General features: G+C 31.5%; 1 protein-coding gene across 4 annotated transcripts in view; it reads right to left on the bottom strand.

Annotated features, from left to right (window-relative positions):
- Positions 1-16,820, bottom strand: part of LOC145319632 (uncharacterized) — a 208,770-nt gene that overhangs the window by 68,833 nt on the left and 123,117 nt on the right. For all 4 annotated transcript variants that reach the window (XM_080161903.1, XM_080161904.1, XM_080161905.1 and 1 more), the window contains exons 2-3: positions 11,234-11,259; positions 10,645-10,909 (exon numbers count right to left, since the gene is read on the bottom strand). In XM_080161903.1, coding sequence (XP_080018029.1) covers positions 10,645-10,708 — 64 coding nt within the window. In that variant the 5' untranslated portion in view covers positions 10,709-10,909; positions 11,234-11,259. The remainder of the gene's footprint in view (positions 1-10,644; positions 10,910-11,233; positions 11,260-16,820) is intronic.

Here is a 16,820-nt window from a genome sequence, read left to right as displayed (position 1 = left end):
AAGCTACCATGTTAAGGAGAGCCCGATCGGTTTAGAGGTTAGCGAGATCCTTTTTGTACACACAAACAGACAGACAAATAGACATCCTGTTACTTTATTATAAGGATTGCTCTACTCTTAAATCCCTGCAAGACTTGTAATGACCATTCAAGCTAAAATAAAATAAAATTTATAATTAGACAAAAATAATTATTGTGTTTAATATTTAAAATCGGCCAATAACATAGAAAATGCAAATAGTTTTAAAATCATTTACTTTAAAACTAAAAGGAACAAGGTAAAGAATGCTTTTGATTAAAAAAAAAAAGATACTTTAGTTAGAGTTAAACATAGAGGAAATAAGATAATCTTGAAAAATAGCCTTGATTTTTTAAATGATAGAATCTTTTCTTCTGATTAAAAATGCTAGTACAGGGGTTAATAACTTTTTAGGAAAAAAAACCTGTAAAACTGCAAAAAAAAATATAAGTTATTTTTTGCCATTTTTGAATTTAAAGGGAAGGTTTAAAAAGTAATAGATATAAAATATACTCGGCTATTTTACCAGGGAAAAATATAAATAATGTAGGTTGTAAGCATTGACATTATTTCTTGGTCAGTTTCGTTCATCCAATCGGATGGGAGGGGATATATTAAATTGGGTGGATGGGAAAAATCGTTATTTTAGCAAGCTACAAGTTTCACTTTATTAGAGAAAATGATAATCAGCTATAAGATCCAAGTAGTAATAACGCCATGGCCCATTCAAAATCAAGGTAAATATTCTAATAAATTTCAAGTTAAAGTTTTCTTTAAAGGTTTCCTTTCAAAATTAAAAACCTAAAAATTTGTTGTGCTTTTTTACATTTTTACTGTTTTAAAGGATGAATCTACAACTAATGATTCTGGGAGGGAAATGACAATGACAATGAAATATTCAACAATATCTTTCCCCAAAAAATATTAAAGAACCGCCAATGGTTAAGTTTCAGAACTAAAAAAATATGGGGGTAGATTTATATATCCTCCACTGGCCCATCCATTTATCCCTGGATAATTTCTTTAAGTTGCACCCTTGATCTTTAAATCAACAACACAACAGTCGTGGCATGGCTGCTGTTGTGCTGTTGATTTGTTGTACCGTGAGGTTGTTGTAATAAAAATGCGGTTCAATGATTTACCACAAAAGGGTCGCAATTTTGCCTATATGGATAGATAATGAAAGAATAATGACTTTTTATCAAGGAGGGAGGTGACATTGGACTGTAAATTATACCGGTATCCAAAGTTTTTTAATCTTTATGGATGGCTTTTAAACTTTGGGTACTTTTATTGAATTTAAATTTGTTGGTTCCAACATAGCAGTGTTCAAACATTTTAACAAATGAGGTTTTATTTTGTATTTCATTATACAGTACATAATTTTATCGTTCATTGTCTTATCCCTCACAAATAATAAATAGACTAAGGAAAGGTCTTTAAAAAGACTGTAGCTTAATTTAGTTGCCATTGGCTTTTCCCTTCCTTGCACAGTTAATGCTGGTGTCTTATCCCTGAAGGTTTTAAAGCATTCTATTTTATTAAATGCATGAATTTGAAAAGAAAAACATTTATTATTTACATCCTTTCTTATGAGAAAATTCAATCAACGATCAGAATAGCACAAGTTGTTTCTATAGTTACATAAAACCCTCAATATTACATAAGGATAGTGCGTAGAATATCTCTTCACTTTGATGTGATTTTAGAAAATTTTCTGGCTTTGAAACCAGTCGAAGGTATTATCTGGTAGATGAAAGGGGGAGATTAATTTTGATGCGTGAATTCAACTATTCCGGGGGGGGGGGAGTATAGGCATTGGACAATGGCCTATAAAATTTGCTTTTGGGGGGTTGATTTAAATGATAAAGATTTTTTTTTATATTATCTATTATGTATTATGACTTATTAAAATAGGGGGGGGGGGGGACATTGGACTGTAAAATACACTCATACACAAAGTTTCTTATTTGTTGATTCAAGAAATCGGTTACTTTTAATAAATTTTACAAATTCTACTGAAGGAGTAATTTTGTTTATCATTATTTGGGATGAATATCAAACTATCATTCATTGCCTTAACCCTTAAGCTCTCTGGGCAAAAAGAAAAAATAATCCTCAGATTGACCTATCTCTATATTCATGGTCAATTGCTTTCGTTGCCTTGAAAATATATTTCTGCATGTGTGAAATTATAATTCAGGGATCTGGGGAAAGTAAACTAGCTGTTGAAATAATTTTCAATGATAATAGTTATTTCTCGCATCCTATCATAAACAGCATTCCACGGATATAGAATGTACAATTATAAGATTAAAATAAATTTTTTTAGCCCCAAGATTCTGAAGAAAACAAACTGATTTTAATCTTATGACTGTACATTTTTTTTATATTCGTAGAAAACTGGATATAATACGTTGCTATACATAATTTTTCAGTATTGCTGAGAACCGGTTCCTATCCACCGAATTCGAATGAATACAAGAATAGTTATTTCGTATCATAAACAGCTTTCCACGGAAATAAATGTACAATTATAAGATTAAAATAAATTTTTTTAGCTCCAAGATTCTGAAGAAAACAAACTGATTTTAATCTTATGACTGTACATTTTTTTTATATTCGTAGAAAACTGGATATAATACGTTGCTATACATAATTTTTCAGTATTGCTGAGAACCTGTTCTAATCCAGCGGATATTAATCGGTGTAGAAGTCATACTGGAATAGTTATTTCTTTCATCGTATTATAAACGGCTTTCCGCGGATATAGAATGTACAATTATGAGATTAAAACTAGTTTTTTTAGCCCCGAGGTGCCAGAGGCACCGGCTAAAAAAACTAGTTTTAATCTTATGATTGTACAATTTTATATTCGTAGAAAGCTGGATATAATACGATGCTAGACATAGTTTTTTCGTATGCATGAGAACCGGTTCCTATCCACCGGATTCGAATGAATACGAGAAAATTTATTTCCCATTGAAATGTTCTTGTATGCTTGAAAAGAAATGAAGAAAGGATTCATGTACAGATTTGATTGCTTATACTGTGCATTCAATTTCGCATATGAATCACACTATTAACACAACAGCACAAAAACCAAGTTTATAAAGGGATAAGATAATGACCGATAAATTTATGTACATCCTAAATATTAATAAAAAAATTAAACCACATGTAGATTAGAATTAGTGGTTGAAACGTTTGAACAATCAATTTTATAAACAAACCAATCAAAATTCTCTGAAGTCCCCAAAGGTATTCAGCCAACGAATAAGAAAAGTTTATTATTAAACTTAAGAAACTAGTGTAATAAACACAGGGAGAAGGGGACATTGGGCTGTTGATTACACTAGTCCCCAAAGTATTATAATAATGTTTTCTTATTCGTTGGCTTAAAACTCTTGGAACTTTAATTGGTTAATTCATTAAGTTGAGTGTCCAAACGTTTCAACCACAAATTGTTATCATAAAAAGGGGTACTGTTGTGTATCATCATTGGGATTGTACATCAATTTATCCCTTTAGGTCCCTGATGCAGTTTTAATAATATGCGAAAGTGATTGCACATCAATGCCTGTAGTGTGCAAAAAATAGACCTTAAAATTTCTTGAGTAGGATCACTCAAAGTTGCAAAAAAAATCATCTAGGAAAAAAAACAATTATGCCTCTTTAGAGTATAGAATGCAAATCTACGATATATTGATGTACATCCCCAATAAATGTAATTATTGGTTAAAAAGTTTGGAATCAATCATAATAGAAATACCCAACGTGGTTATGAAACTTTGGGTACCAGTGTAATTAAAAGTCAAAGGGAAAATCATACTCCCAGAAAAAACTTTGAAAATTTGTTGGTTTTGTCGCAACGTCGAAAATTTAAGCTGATTTGCATCCGAAGGTTTTTAGATGTTTATCAATGTTAAATCAAACTATTGCTGAATTGCGACTTCCTATTGCTGCTACGTCGGTCGCGTGAAAAAACTTTGGATACTTTTAATATAAATCTTGAATTATTGGTTCAAACAGAAGGAATAATCTTTTAAATTATCATTGGGAGTATACAACAATTAATCGGCCATTGTCTTATCCCTTAAGATCCTTAAGATTTTATGAACTTTGACATTAAAAGGAACTTTTATTTTTCTGCAAAACAATTAAAATTTTTATGTTTATCTTATTTCTTTTAAGTTTCTCAAGCTTAAAGGGCGTGAGAAAGCTAGGGGTAAGGGGCATATATTATAAAGAAAAATGTGGCTTATACTCGGAGATCTAGAGGGATAAGACAATAAGGATAAAAAAATTTATGTACATCTCCAATGAAAAATTACCCCTTCTGTATAGTAAAATATTGGTTGAAACATTTGAACACTGCACTTAATAACCAACCAATATAATTCCTTTAAAACCCCAAAACTAACAACCTGTCTAATTGATAATTTAAATCTTCAGAAAAGGGGTAATTTTGATTATTATCATTCGGGATGTAATTCAATTTATATTGTTAATTTCTGTGAAAATAAGTCTTTAATGAACAAAAGATAATTTTAAATAATAATAAAAAATCAATCTACATTTTTTCTGTATATAATTATTTTTTTGCAACTCCCAATTAATCATTGTGAAAATTATGAGAATAATTCGCAAAAATGATTATTAGTTTTTCAAATATTTGATTGAAAGTTTGTTGAAGAAAAATTGTAAACAAGGATGACAACTTTCAGGGAAAGAGAGCTAAATGTTTTATGGTTAAGGTCAGAAATCAAAAGGGATAAGACAATAGCCGATAAATTGATGTACATCACCAATGATGATACTTAAAGTTACCCCTTCTGTAGATTACAATTAGTGGGTGAAACGTTTGGACTCTTAACTTAATTACCCAAACGATCAAAATATAATAAAGGTTCCCAAAGATGTTGAGGCAAAGAATAAGAAAATGTTATGATAAAACTTTGGGGACTAGTGTAATAAACAGCCCTTCTCTATCTGCAAACTACCTCTAAGTATTAATAAGTTATGAGTAGCTGCACTTTTTAAGCGGAATTGCAATTGCAAATTTTGCCACTTTCGGCCAACTAGTCAAAAATGGCAATTGCACTGAAAGTTGGGACGGGAATGTTCTTCTGAAGAAAATATGAAGGTAATATGGGAGGAAAAAAACTAATTTAATGCTGTTAATATCAAATGAAAATTAAAAGCTGACAATATGCTTAAATCCTACTATATAAAGTAGTAAGGTTTTTTTCATGAAGATTAAGATTTCAATAACTCCTAAATTGGTAGAGTTCTCCTTTTAAGGAAAGCTTTACATAGGTCCCTGGATGGTTTTCAGCTTTTTTATTTTAAGATTCAAGCCTATAGATAGATTTAAGCTATTTGTCTGCATTCTCCTCACCTTTATTCTAGTACAAAACCCCTTGATGCTAGGTGTTCAGCCGCCAGTATTTAATAAAGTAAAAACAAAAAGTGAATTAAATTCGACTTTTCTGGATACATTTTCTACATTACTGCTGAAAGGAAGAATTCTATGAATGCTGAAAAATGAAGTTCTTAAAATTCATTGGGGATGGGGACATTGGACTGTAAATTTCACTGGTACCCAAGGTTTTATAAAAAAAAAATTTGGGTACATTTATTGCATTGTGATCAGCAGCTTCCAAACTAAAAGTGTTCAAACTTTTCAACCAATAATACCAATCTAAGGATAGGGTAATTTTGTTTTTACTTATTGGAAAGGTACATAAACTTATCGCCCATTCTCTTATCCCCTAAGATCCCTGCTGAAATGCATGGCCAATATTTTCCAGAATTATTCATCAAATATGGAAAATTAAGAAAGGGTTTGATTACAAGGATCTAAAGGGATAAGACAATGGCTGATAAATTATTGTGTATCTCCACAAAATTACCTTTTCTGTAGATTACAATTAGTGGTTGAAACTTTTGGACACTCAACTTGATAAACCAACTAATCAAATGTAAATAAAAAAAAAGTTGTTAAGCCAACAAATAGGATAACATGTTTATAAAACTTTTGGTACCTTCTAATGTCCCCTCCCTCCCTTCGTTTTCTGTTAAATAATTATGCGCTTATTGCCTACCTATAAGCGCTATATTTAACACAAAAGGCGCACGAATTTTTGATACACACACACACATTATAACCATACATAAACTTTTAAAAAATTGAAAATATAAAATGATTCGTATGTTCAATAAGATCTCAAAGACGGCGGAACCAAATAGTTCACAATATTCAAGATTAGTGTTGGTTGCGGGCAGGTTTAATGCTACAAACATCGGGGCAAGACCTTGTAAATAATGCCTTAAAGCGCTCAACTAGTAAGGGTTTTATTGAATTTTTGAAAAAATCGTGAGAGGACAGAAACACGGTAACACAGAGGAACAGATTGACTTACAGACAGACGGATAGACAGACGGATATACAGACTGACAGACGGGCATACAGACAGACATACATACATAATTTCACTTTTTATTGTATATATTAGTAAATGTAGATGTGTATCCACTATAAATGGGTTTAAAATAAAATCTTGAGTGCATAGCTTACTGACTGACTGACGAACTGTCAGCATAACAAACTTCCGCTGAATATATTATCATATTGAAGCAAAGCTAGTCTTCAATAAGGAAGATGATTAAAGTCCCTCGACAGTTTATGACGTCATACGATAAAATAACCAATGAGAGGCTAGCATAAATTTTACCATTGGTCAATTACAGTGTATACTGGCCTCTCATTGGCCATTCTATCGTATGACGTCATAATCTGTTGAGGAACTTTAATCATCTTCTTCATCAATAAGACAATGGACGATAAATTGATGTACTATACATTCTTATTCAAGATGTGACCCTTTATGTGGAAAAAATAAAAAGTTTGGACACTGCTAGTTGATAAAAAAAAACGTGTTTATAAAACTTTGGGTACCAGCATAACATTTAAATAAAGTTTAAAACGCTTTTTTGAGAAGCTTTATACTTGTTTTTGCAAAACTGAATTGCTTTAAGCAATATAATAAGTTCTATTAAAGCACTTTTATGAATTTCTTCAGGTGGCTTTAAAGATAACAAGTAAAACAATGTTTAGAAACAAATAGCATAAAACCATCTAAGGACCTTTATGAAGCTTTCCTAAAATGAAGAAATTAACAAGTTGATTCGCTATCAAGGTCTTAAAGGACAGAATAGTTATTTATCGCATAATATTTTAAACAGTTTTCCGCGGATGTTAAAATGAAGAATTAATCATAATTTTTCAGTATGGATGAAAACCGGTTCTAATACAGCGGATATTAATAGGTTTCGAAGCCATACTTGAAAAAATACAGAAAATATATACTATATACATATTTGTATCCTATATATATTTTTTTTTTTGATTAATAATGTACCATTTAACTATATGGTTTAATATAAAGCGATAAATGAGCTAAGTCATATATAAAATTCCTTAGTCGTTAATTTAAAACAATACCAGTATTTTGTGACATTTACAAGCCAGCTACTGAACTGTGATGCTTAGAATATTTAGATTTCATGGGAATTGCTTCGCCCCAATTTCCTATTATTGGCCTTGGTTTCGTGGTTACTACCTTGTTAGAGCTTCTTAAGAGAGGCAAAAACCTTTAAATATTGGTTATTCACAATCTTTTCAGGAATCTTTATTTTTAAAACAGCAGTCAATAGACATATGAATTTCTGGTAATGATTATAGAGTTTATAAGCTTTCCAAAATAAACCTAATTGCTTCTGAAACCCTCAAACAAAGTTTAGAACTAATAAGACTATTCAAACAAATATATATCAGGTTAAAGCTATCCTGTAAGGACAGGCCATAAACATATAATACTTTTCTTTCAAAAGGTATAATTCAATCTGCAATGTTGTATATGGATACTATATTTTAATATATTTCAATCAATCTAAGTTATGCCAAATCTATTGTAATTCCTTAATGTATTAAAATGGAAAGCACCTATAATATTTTATAACTAAAACAATACAATGATATGTCAATAGCTTCCATCAAATTGATAAGTAAGATAATTAGGTTTTTTTAGGGAGGGAGGGTACATTGGGCTGTCTATTACATTTACACTAGTCCCCAAAGTCCTATAATAATATTGTCTTATTCGTTGGCTTAACAACCTTGGGGACTTTAGTTGAATAATTTACTGTAATCTACAGAGTGGGTATTATTGACTATCATCATTGGGAATGTACATCAATTTATCGGCCATTATCTTTTCCCTTCAGATTAAGGTATTTTAAATTTTAACAAAAGCTATTGGACTTTAAAACTAAATATTATATATCTGTATGTATAACCTTTTTAATAATACCTTTTAAAGAAAGTCACTAAAATCCGCAAATTTACTGACGCAAAAATGCTTTTAGCGGTTGGCGGCCCTTGACACTAAACCATTCTGTTAACAAAAACAATAAAATTGCAATTTTTTGGCAAATTTTCAATGAAATTTTACCAGAAAAAAAATCGAAGTTGACTTTGTCTGTGTGTGAGAATTATCCTTTGTTTTAGCTATGTTGGAGAAAAAGAAATTTAGCAAATAGTCCCACCCTTATAAACTTTTTCGGTGTTTTTATAAACCAAAGATTTTTTATAAAAGTAACACGATGTCTGTATGTCTTTGTCTCGTAGAAAAAGATCTCGTAAACTGCTGAACCGTTTTCGTTCTCCTTTACAATGAAGCTTATTATAGGTCCAGAGAAGGTTCGTGACTATTTTAATAGATATTACCACCAACCGTCCTAAAGAAATTCGAACCCTCAAAAAAAATTTTTAATGTTTTTCTCGCATTCATTCGAACCCGGTGGTTAGGAACCGGTTCTCATCCATACAAAAAAGAACTATATCTAGCATCGTATTATACTACGAATATAAAAATGTGCATTCTATATCCGCGGAAAGCTGTTTTTAATACGATGCAATAAATAACTATTAAAGCATATTTTTGGTCATTTTAAAAGCTGTTAAGCTTTCACTAGAAAATTTTCTTATAATTTTGAAACAATTACAAATTGCAAAACGTTTGACAGGGTTACACATTCCAGAAAACAAATGACAGAACATGGCAGTCAAAAATTCAAACTACGCCCCTAGAGGCCTTATTCAAAATAGGTATACATACATATCATCAAGACTATAAGAAGTCTCACTTTATAGAGATATCTATATCGGTTTAGCGGTTAGCGATTATATATAGACAGACAGGCAGATATCCTCTTACTTTTATTTAAGGGTAAATCTAGACAAATTTTAAAAATTTTCCTATACGCGATTAACAGGTTTTAATCTTTAATCTGGAATTGTCTTTTAGGTTCCATGGCTATTCTCCTGTTTTTTCTCTATTTTGTTCCATGTTTATGGGTTACATAAGATGAAATTAGGGTAAAGAAATCCAAAGTGTTTATAGGGGGATAACAGGGTTGTGTATTCATTTCAGCGCCATTCTCCTACCCCTTTCTGTCTAATAATAAAGAATCTTAATTACATTTTTAATCCTATCATTTTAAAACCATTAAAGCAACTTTTTCTCATACGATACATCATTATGTCAATAAGATAAAAAAGAGTTAGTTTTTTTAAAATAGCGCAGCTACTCTTTAAATAACTTGCAGTTAACTTTTCCACGAATTAAAATTGGTAATTTTTTTGCAATTTTTTGTCATATTGCATTCAATAATTGTTATCAATATTCAATTTTGACCTGATTAAGAGTTTGGATCTAGTGCAATTGAAGGTAAAACTTTTCTGGTAACGATTATCTTCAAAATCTAGAAACTTAAAAGACTGCTAACTGTCAAACGGCTGTACGTACATGTCGTTTTAAGCGACATAACAAGGCCTATAAATAATCTGGAATAGCCAAGATCCAATGATGCACAGGGAAAGCTTCACTTAAGACAAAGCGCATAAAATAAGTATTTTTCGCGCATTTATGTCAACTGCGAAATAACTAAGTATTATTGAGTAATGACTACTCCAGATTATTTGTAAGCCTTCTTTTGTTGGTTAAAATTTAGAGCGATCCACCGTTTGGCCGTTAGCAGCATTTAAAGTTTATAGATTTCTGAGATAATCGTTACCAGGAACATTTGACCGTGAACTGCACTAGATTCAAAAGTTCAAATTCTTGGGATGTCAATTGTGTAAAAATCCTTCACTTTTCTTAAGGAAATGATGTATTTTTCACATACTATATAATGATAGGTATTAATACGTATTTAACAAATAGATTTATAATATATTATATACATGTAAATATACTTAAAGATAAAAAGTTAATCAAAACAGTCATATAATTAGTTAAGACTTTATAATATACATTTTTTTCCCTTTTTATCTTTTAGTATCTTTATTTCATTACTATCAAAAAGAGATTTTCATTGATTTTAATCATTTAATATCGTTGTTTATTTCCAGTTTAACTTTAAAAGCCTGCTTTTTTGCTATTTTTATGGAAAAGCATAATAATATATGATTAAAATTGATGAAAATCTATGCCATAAAAGGGTATTTTTAATAATTAAATATAGTATGGTACATATAAGAATTGAGAAATAAAAACCTACCTTGAATTGCTAATGAAATAGTGATGAGCGTCACAAAAAGTCGTCTTCCCTTCATTCTCAACATTTTCGTAGATTTTTTTTTAAAATTGTTTTTTAATTACACTTTTAGGAAAGTTTTTTAGGAGATTTTTTGTTGTCCCCCTCCAAGAAAGGAGGCGGTGAAGGATTAGTGTGGGCTTGTGGAAGGAGATATTAGGAAGGAGAAAGGAAGGAGGATTTAGGGGAGGGGGGAGATTAGACCCTTCCCATGGTTTCTCGTCTTTTTCTGAGTCAATTTGGATTTTATTTTTTTTCTAGGTTATTTTTGCAAAAGCGCAGCAATGACAAAATTTTATGATGAAAAAAAAACAGTTTCCAGAAAAGAAACTAAGTTGTAATTAATTATAAATTTTGAGTATTTAAAACATTATTAACTAAGGATTTAGACTTACAGATATACTTTAGTTAATAAGCAACAGCGCTTTTAAATGTTTCTTAAATAAGTTAAAATATTTCAAATATATTTGAATTTGTTTTTAGGCTTTTAGTTAATAAAATTTGAATGGCTTAAATAATAGCTGATATAAATCCAAAAAGATTTGACTAAAACCTAAAGATTCATGTTATTCAACACACCTGAAAAAAAACAACAATAAATTAAAATACATTAAAAATTATTAAAAATGAAATTGAATTGAAAATTCAAGAATGATTTGACAATCCAACAGGTAATCCAAGTTCTTTGATCAAAATGGAAGGTTTTTGGGTATAGTCCCTTTCGTGGCAACGCTCCTTAAGGGGCAATTCTTTCACAGTAGCTTTTCTCCAATTTCTAGCCCCTGCTGGGGGCTCTAACACTGCGGGGCCAATTGCCTAACCCTGTGGGGCAATCACCTAACCCAATATAACCTACCCTAGCCTAAAATAACCTATTAAAATCCAATTTAAAAATTCGACGAATCGCACCCCAAGTGTCGTTGCCACGAAAGGGACTATACCCAGGTTTTTTTTCTGTTTAATTTAGGTGTTACTGACACACAACTAGAGGTACAGACAGACAGACATTAACACTTATAGAGCAGGTTCCATACTACAAAATATATTTAGCAGTGAAGCTATTCCATAAATCACTTTGTCAGTCCGTCAGTCAGTCCATAACGCTAAGGAGATTTTAAGCTGTTTTCTGAAGATAATAGGCTGACTTTTAAAAAAATCCATATATTAATGAGCCACCCGTCTGTTCTTTTCTTTATCCGTCCCGTTGGTTTATAATTCATGGTATAAAATATAGTTATTTTTTCGTAGTTCTTGGTTTTTAAAATCCCCATGTCCGTATTCCCATCCTAATTTTCTTTGTGCTTCGCTACTTATGATTGTTGTCATCCTTGTTTATTCTAATGAAAATGATTTGTTTGTTAAAAAAAACATACGTAAATTATATTGAAAATAATTTCAAAATGCGCATTTGATAAAAGGAATTTATAATTATATAATTAATTTTTATAATTCTATACATTCATAAAGTTTTCAAGTTTCATTTTTTTTAGCCCCGAGGTGCCGAAGGCACCGGCTAAAAAAACTGGTTTTAATCTTATGATTGTACATTTTTATATTCGTAGAAAGCTGGACATAATTCGATGCTAGACATAGTTTTTTCGTATGGATGAGAACCCGTTCCTATCCAACGGATTCAAATGAATACGAGAAATAAAATTATAGTTTTATCAGGGATTTTAAGGGATAAGACAATAAACGATATAAATCAATGTACACTGCTAGTTTGAACTAACCAATCAACCATTTCATGGCTTTAGTTAAGAAGCATAAAACTAACCCTGGAGCTTTATGACATTGAGGGAGGGGACATTGGGCCGTTTATTACACTAGTCCCCAAAGTTTTATGATAACGTTTTTTATTCATTCTCTAAACAACTTAATGGAACTTATTTTGAATTTTGATTGGTCGGTTCATTAATTTGAGTGTCTAAACGTTACAACCACCAATTTTTCATTTACAGAAGGGGTAATTTTGTGTAACATCATCAATTTATCGGCCGTTGTCTTATCCCTTTAGATCGCTGGCTATGTGAAGCTTTCTTAACTTAGATAACTTAATCTATTCAGCGGTTATCGTGATCTAAAGAGTTACAAACCAAAAATATTTGCTATATATTTGATTTGAAAGCTTAGCTTTTAATTATGAATTCAGATTTAAAAATTTTATGATCAAATGACTTTGGGCCTAAAAAAGGAAAAAGCCAATCAGAGGGTGTGTCATGCATATATAATCAGGGAGTAAGGGAGGGGACAATGGATTGAATATTAAATTTTTATGAGTCTCAGACTTTGGGGACTGGCTTAAAGGGAATGTGCAAGAATTTAGCAGTTTCTGACTGAGTTTGGGGACTTGCGCATAGAATGCCGCTACTCGTTATGTATGTTTTGAATATTGCAGACGGGGAGAAGGGATAAGGGAAGAAGGGGGAAGGGAAATAAACACTCGTTGTGTTAGTTTGGAATGTAGCAGACGGGGAGAAGGGAGGGGGGGGGCAAGGGGCAAGGGAAATAAACAGAATAAAAAGGGGCAGTCATATTCTTGCTAGCAGCTGGCCGGGTCCAATAATCTTTTAATATAAAAATCACACCAAAAAACCTCAATATATTTCATCAAAAACAAGTTGTGATTTCACTTTACATGACGCTATGGAAATCTATTATTCAATTAATAATCCCTTTATAATTTCCTACCAATTTATTGGATTAAACTGGATTTCATGCCCTTTCTTTGATAACTCTTATATTGAATTAATTGCCCATTGTCCCCTCCCTTACTCCCTGATATATAATACTTATATGGGTGTGCATCAACTTCCGCAGGGATATAAAGGGATAAGACAATGCCCGATAAATTGATTTACATTTAGAACGATGATACACAAATTACTCCTTCTGTAAATTAAAATTAGTGGTTAAACGTTTAGACATTCAACCTAATAAACGAACCAATCGAAATTTAGGTCCCCAAAGTTCTTCAATTCCTATTCTATTCAAATGTGGGTTTTTTTTTCTGCTTATAATGATGTACGTAAATACTATTATATAATTAAATAATATGTCTAAGAAATCCGCTAAACTGTGGTGTACATTATGAGAGAGTTCTGATGCTTCCTATATCCTAACATCAGGAATTTTGAGATAAGTTTACGACGTAGCTTTGTATAGTGCCCTAGCAAGATGGGGATAGATGTCATTGCATTTGGACTACCTTTTATATTGAAGTCAAGAAATACCCCATCTCTTTTCTAGAGGGGTTCCTTCCCTTTTCTCTTTCCCTATACTGTGACGTCAATAGAATGGGTAGGCCAAAAGATGTGACATATATCTCCATTTTTCTAGGGCTGTGAGTGAGAATAAAATAATCTTAATAAATCTTTGGCTAACTTAATTATAAGAAACATTACTTTACCTAACATGATGTGATCTAACCTATGTGTAAGAATGAATATTTTATTAAATCCTTAATTTTCTTCCATTTACATTTCCCTGTGTATTCCACCACCATGCCTAAACCTAATCAACGAAATCAAGGACATTTCTCAATTTTATATGTGCACCCAAAACATCTGAATTCAGTGAAATAAATCAACGTGATAGAATTGTCCTATCGTTCTAAAACTTTCCTTAGCATATAAAAGTTTTTGTATTCAAAGGGGTGAGTATAAAATAGTCTAAAAACACCCTAATCTGATATATAGAAAATAAAGAGCCTAAAATTATACTATGGTTACAGACAACCATTTATAAAATTGGCTTTTCATAGAAATAAACTATAATCGGTTGTAACTTGTATATCTTAATGGTCAGCTGAACTCTAGAATCCGTACGTATCACCCTCATCCTATCTCAATATTTACTACTAGCTAAAAAAAGCTTCAAACTTTAAAATTTTGAATGTATAATGTATAAATTGTTTCTACATTATATCGCTATCCCCTTTGACCGGAGTAGTTGAAATAGCTTTTACAATAGTTGGGTTATCTGTCGTACAACTTTGGAAATTGGTGAAAAAATGGGGTAATTAATTTTCTGTTGATTATCTTAGTATGTATGTATTGGCTTTAGAAAAGGTTATTTCTTAACAGGGATGTGTATTCTTTAAAAAAAAATTAATTGTTACTTAAAAGCATGTTGGTTTAGGTATTGGAAACCCTTGCAGGGTTAGGGAACCGAATGTATAGGCCCTAGATGTTTAAGGCCCCCCGCAGTGGTTAAGCATAAGAAAAAAACTTATCTACTCCCTTATTTCAATCCTTCTATTAAAGTAAAAGGATCTCTATCTATCTGTGTGTGTGTGTGTGTGTGTGTGTGTGTGTGTGTGTGTGTGTGTGTAACAAAGGATCTCGCTAATCACTTAACCGATATGGTTCTCCTTTACAAGGTAGCTTCTAATAGGTCCTGGGAAGGTTTATAACTATTTTGGGGAATGTACCACCACCCTCCCTAGATAAATCGCCCCTAAAATATTTTTTCCTTTTTCTTTATAAAACTACAATTGCAAATAAGGGGGGTCGACTTCCATCTCCCCCCCCCCCCCCCGTTCTAACGGACCCTTAGAGGCCTCTAAGGGCTGGGGCTTAGCTGCTAGTCTAATTTAAAATGTTAACTCTGTCTAAAATATTTATCACTGTTCCAGATATTTTAATTGTTATAGGATGAGTAAGAGGCAGTTGCTAATTGAAAATTAAATGGTTTTAACAGAGATAATTATAAGACAATGAATGATAATAGTTATTTCTCACATTATAAACAGCTTTCCGCGGATATTTTTTTTTCAATTTTGTACCAACCCCCACCCCCCCCCCCCCAGTTTTTTCGTATGGATGAGAACCGGTTCCTATCCACCGGATTCGAATGAATACGAGAAAAGCTAGTTATTGACAGATTATTCTTAGCAATAAAATTTAATTACATAAAGTAGTAAGGTTTTTTTGTGTGAAGTTTAAGATATCGATAACTAAGGTACCGATAGAGCACATTTAAGGAAGCTTCACTTTAGTCTCGGTATAGCTTTAGGCTATTTTCCTGCTATTATTATCATTTTCTTCAATTATGGAGCCCCTCGGTGCTAATGGAACCGCCGCTAGTAATTATATAATTAGTATGTTTTTTGTTTGTCCGTTAAGATTTTACTAACCACTGAACCGATTAGCTCTCCAATAGAAAACAAGGATGACAACATCCATAAAAGCGAAAGACGAACAATAACTCTTGTAAAGTGTGAGAAAAAAAAATTAAGACATATGTTTTGACAAAATTATACGTAAATTTGTTGCAAAACTTCTTAAATACCGAATTCTGTTTAAGGACATACTGACATTTTTAGGACTTGATTTTAGAGATGCTTCGCTTATAATCTTGTACCTTAATGTGATAGGAATCAGCCATTAGCAGTATAAAATAAGAAAGGAACATGTCATTGATTATTCTGAAAAAAAAACTATGTAGATTGTTTTGATTTAGATTTGTAAAAACAAGAATGACATTTCCCAAAAAGTGAATCTTAACAAATGAGACAAACTGAACAAACTAACATTGATACATAGAATAACCTTTCTCGTATTTATTCGAATCCGGTGGATAGGAACCGGTTCTCATCCATTCAAAAAAACTATGTCTAGCATCGTACATTCTATATCCGCGGAAAGTCGTTTATAATACGATGCGAGAAATAACTATTAATACTAGAGAAACAGGAAAACAACAAATTAGAAGTAAAAATGATATCATTTTATTTGATATCTGAATACTCTAAAGCTTTTAGACTATTCTCTTATTTATACATGGTACCTAATATTAATCGACATAGGCATCAAAATTCAAAATCAAGTTAATAATTATGTCAAAATGTCTAAAAACATAAATTTGTTTATAATGGACAATTATACTCTTTGGTAAGAAGTTGCTAAACTTTAAAATTGTACCTAACTGTTTTAGGAATCACCATGCAATCACATAAGAAATGGTGAAAGAATAACCAATCTTCCAGCGTCCTATCCCTCCAGTAAAGTAAAGTGTAGGTGTATTTTTCATGTAGATTAACTACACAGATAGCTTGCAGCTTTGATGAACAACAAATGTATTTCTATTGTTGGTTTTAGTTATTCTAATTTGTTTCTTTATTTATAGTTTAATATTCT

The sequence above is a fragment of the Acartia tonsa genome, chromosome 5 (assembly GCF_053477335.1).
Source record: "Acartia tonsa isolate MP-2025a chromosome 5, ASM5347733v1, whole genome shotgun sequence".
Taxonomy (NCBI): domain Eukaryota; kingdom Metazoa; phylum Arthropoda; class Copepoda; order Calanoida; family Acartiidae; genus Acartia; species Acartia tonsa.
Note: the sequence above shows the minus strand (reverse complement) of the source record. Positions and strands in the feature narration are given on the sequence as shown.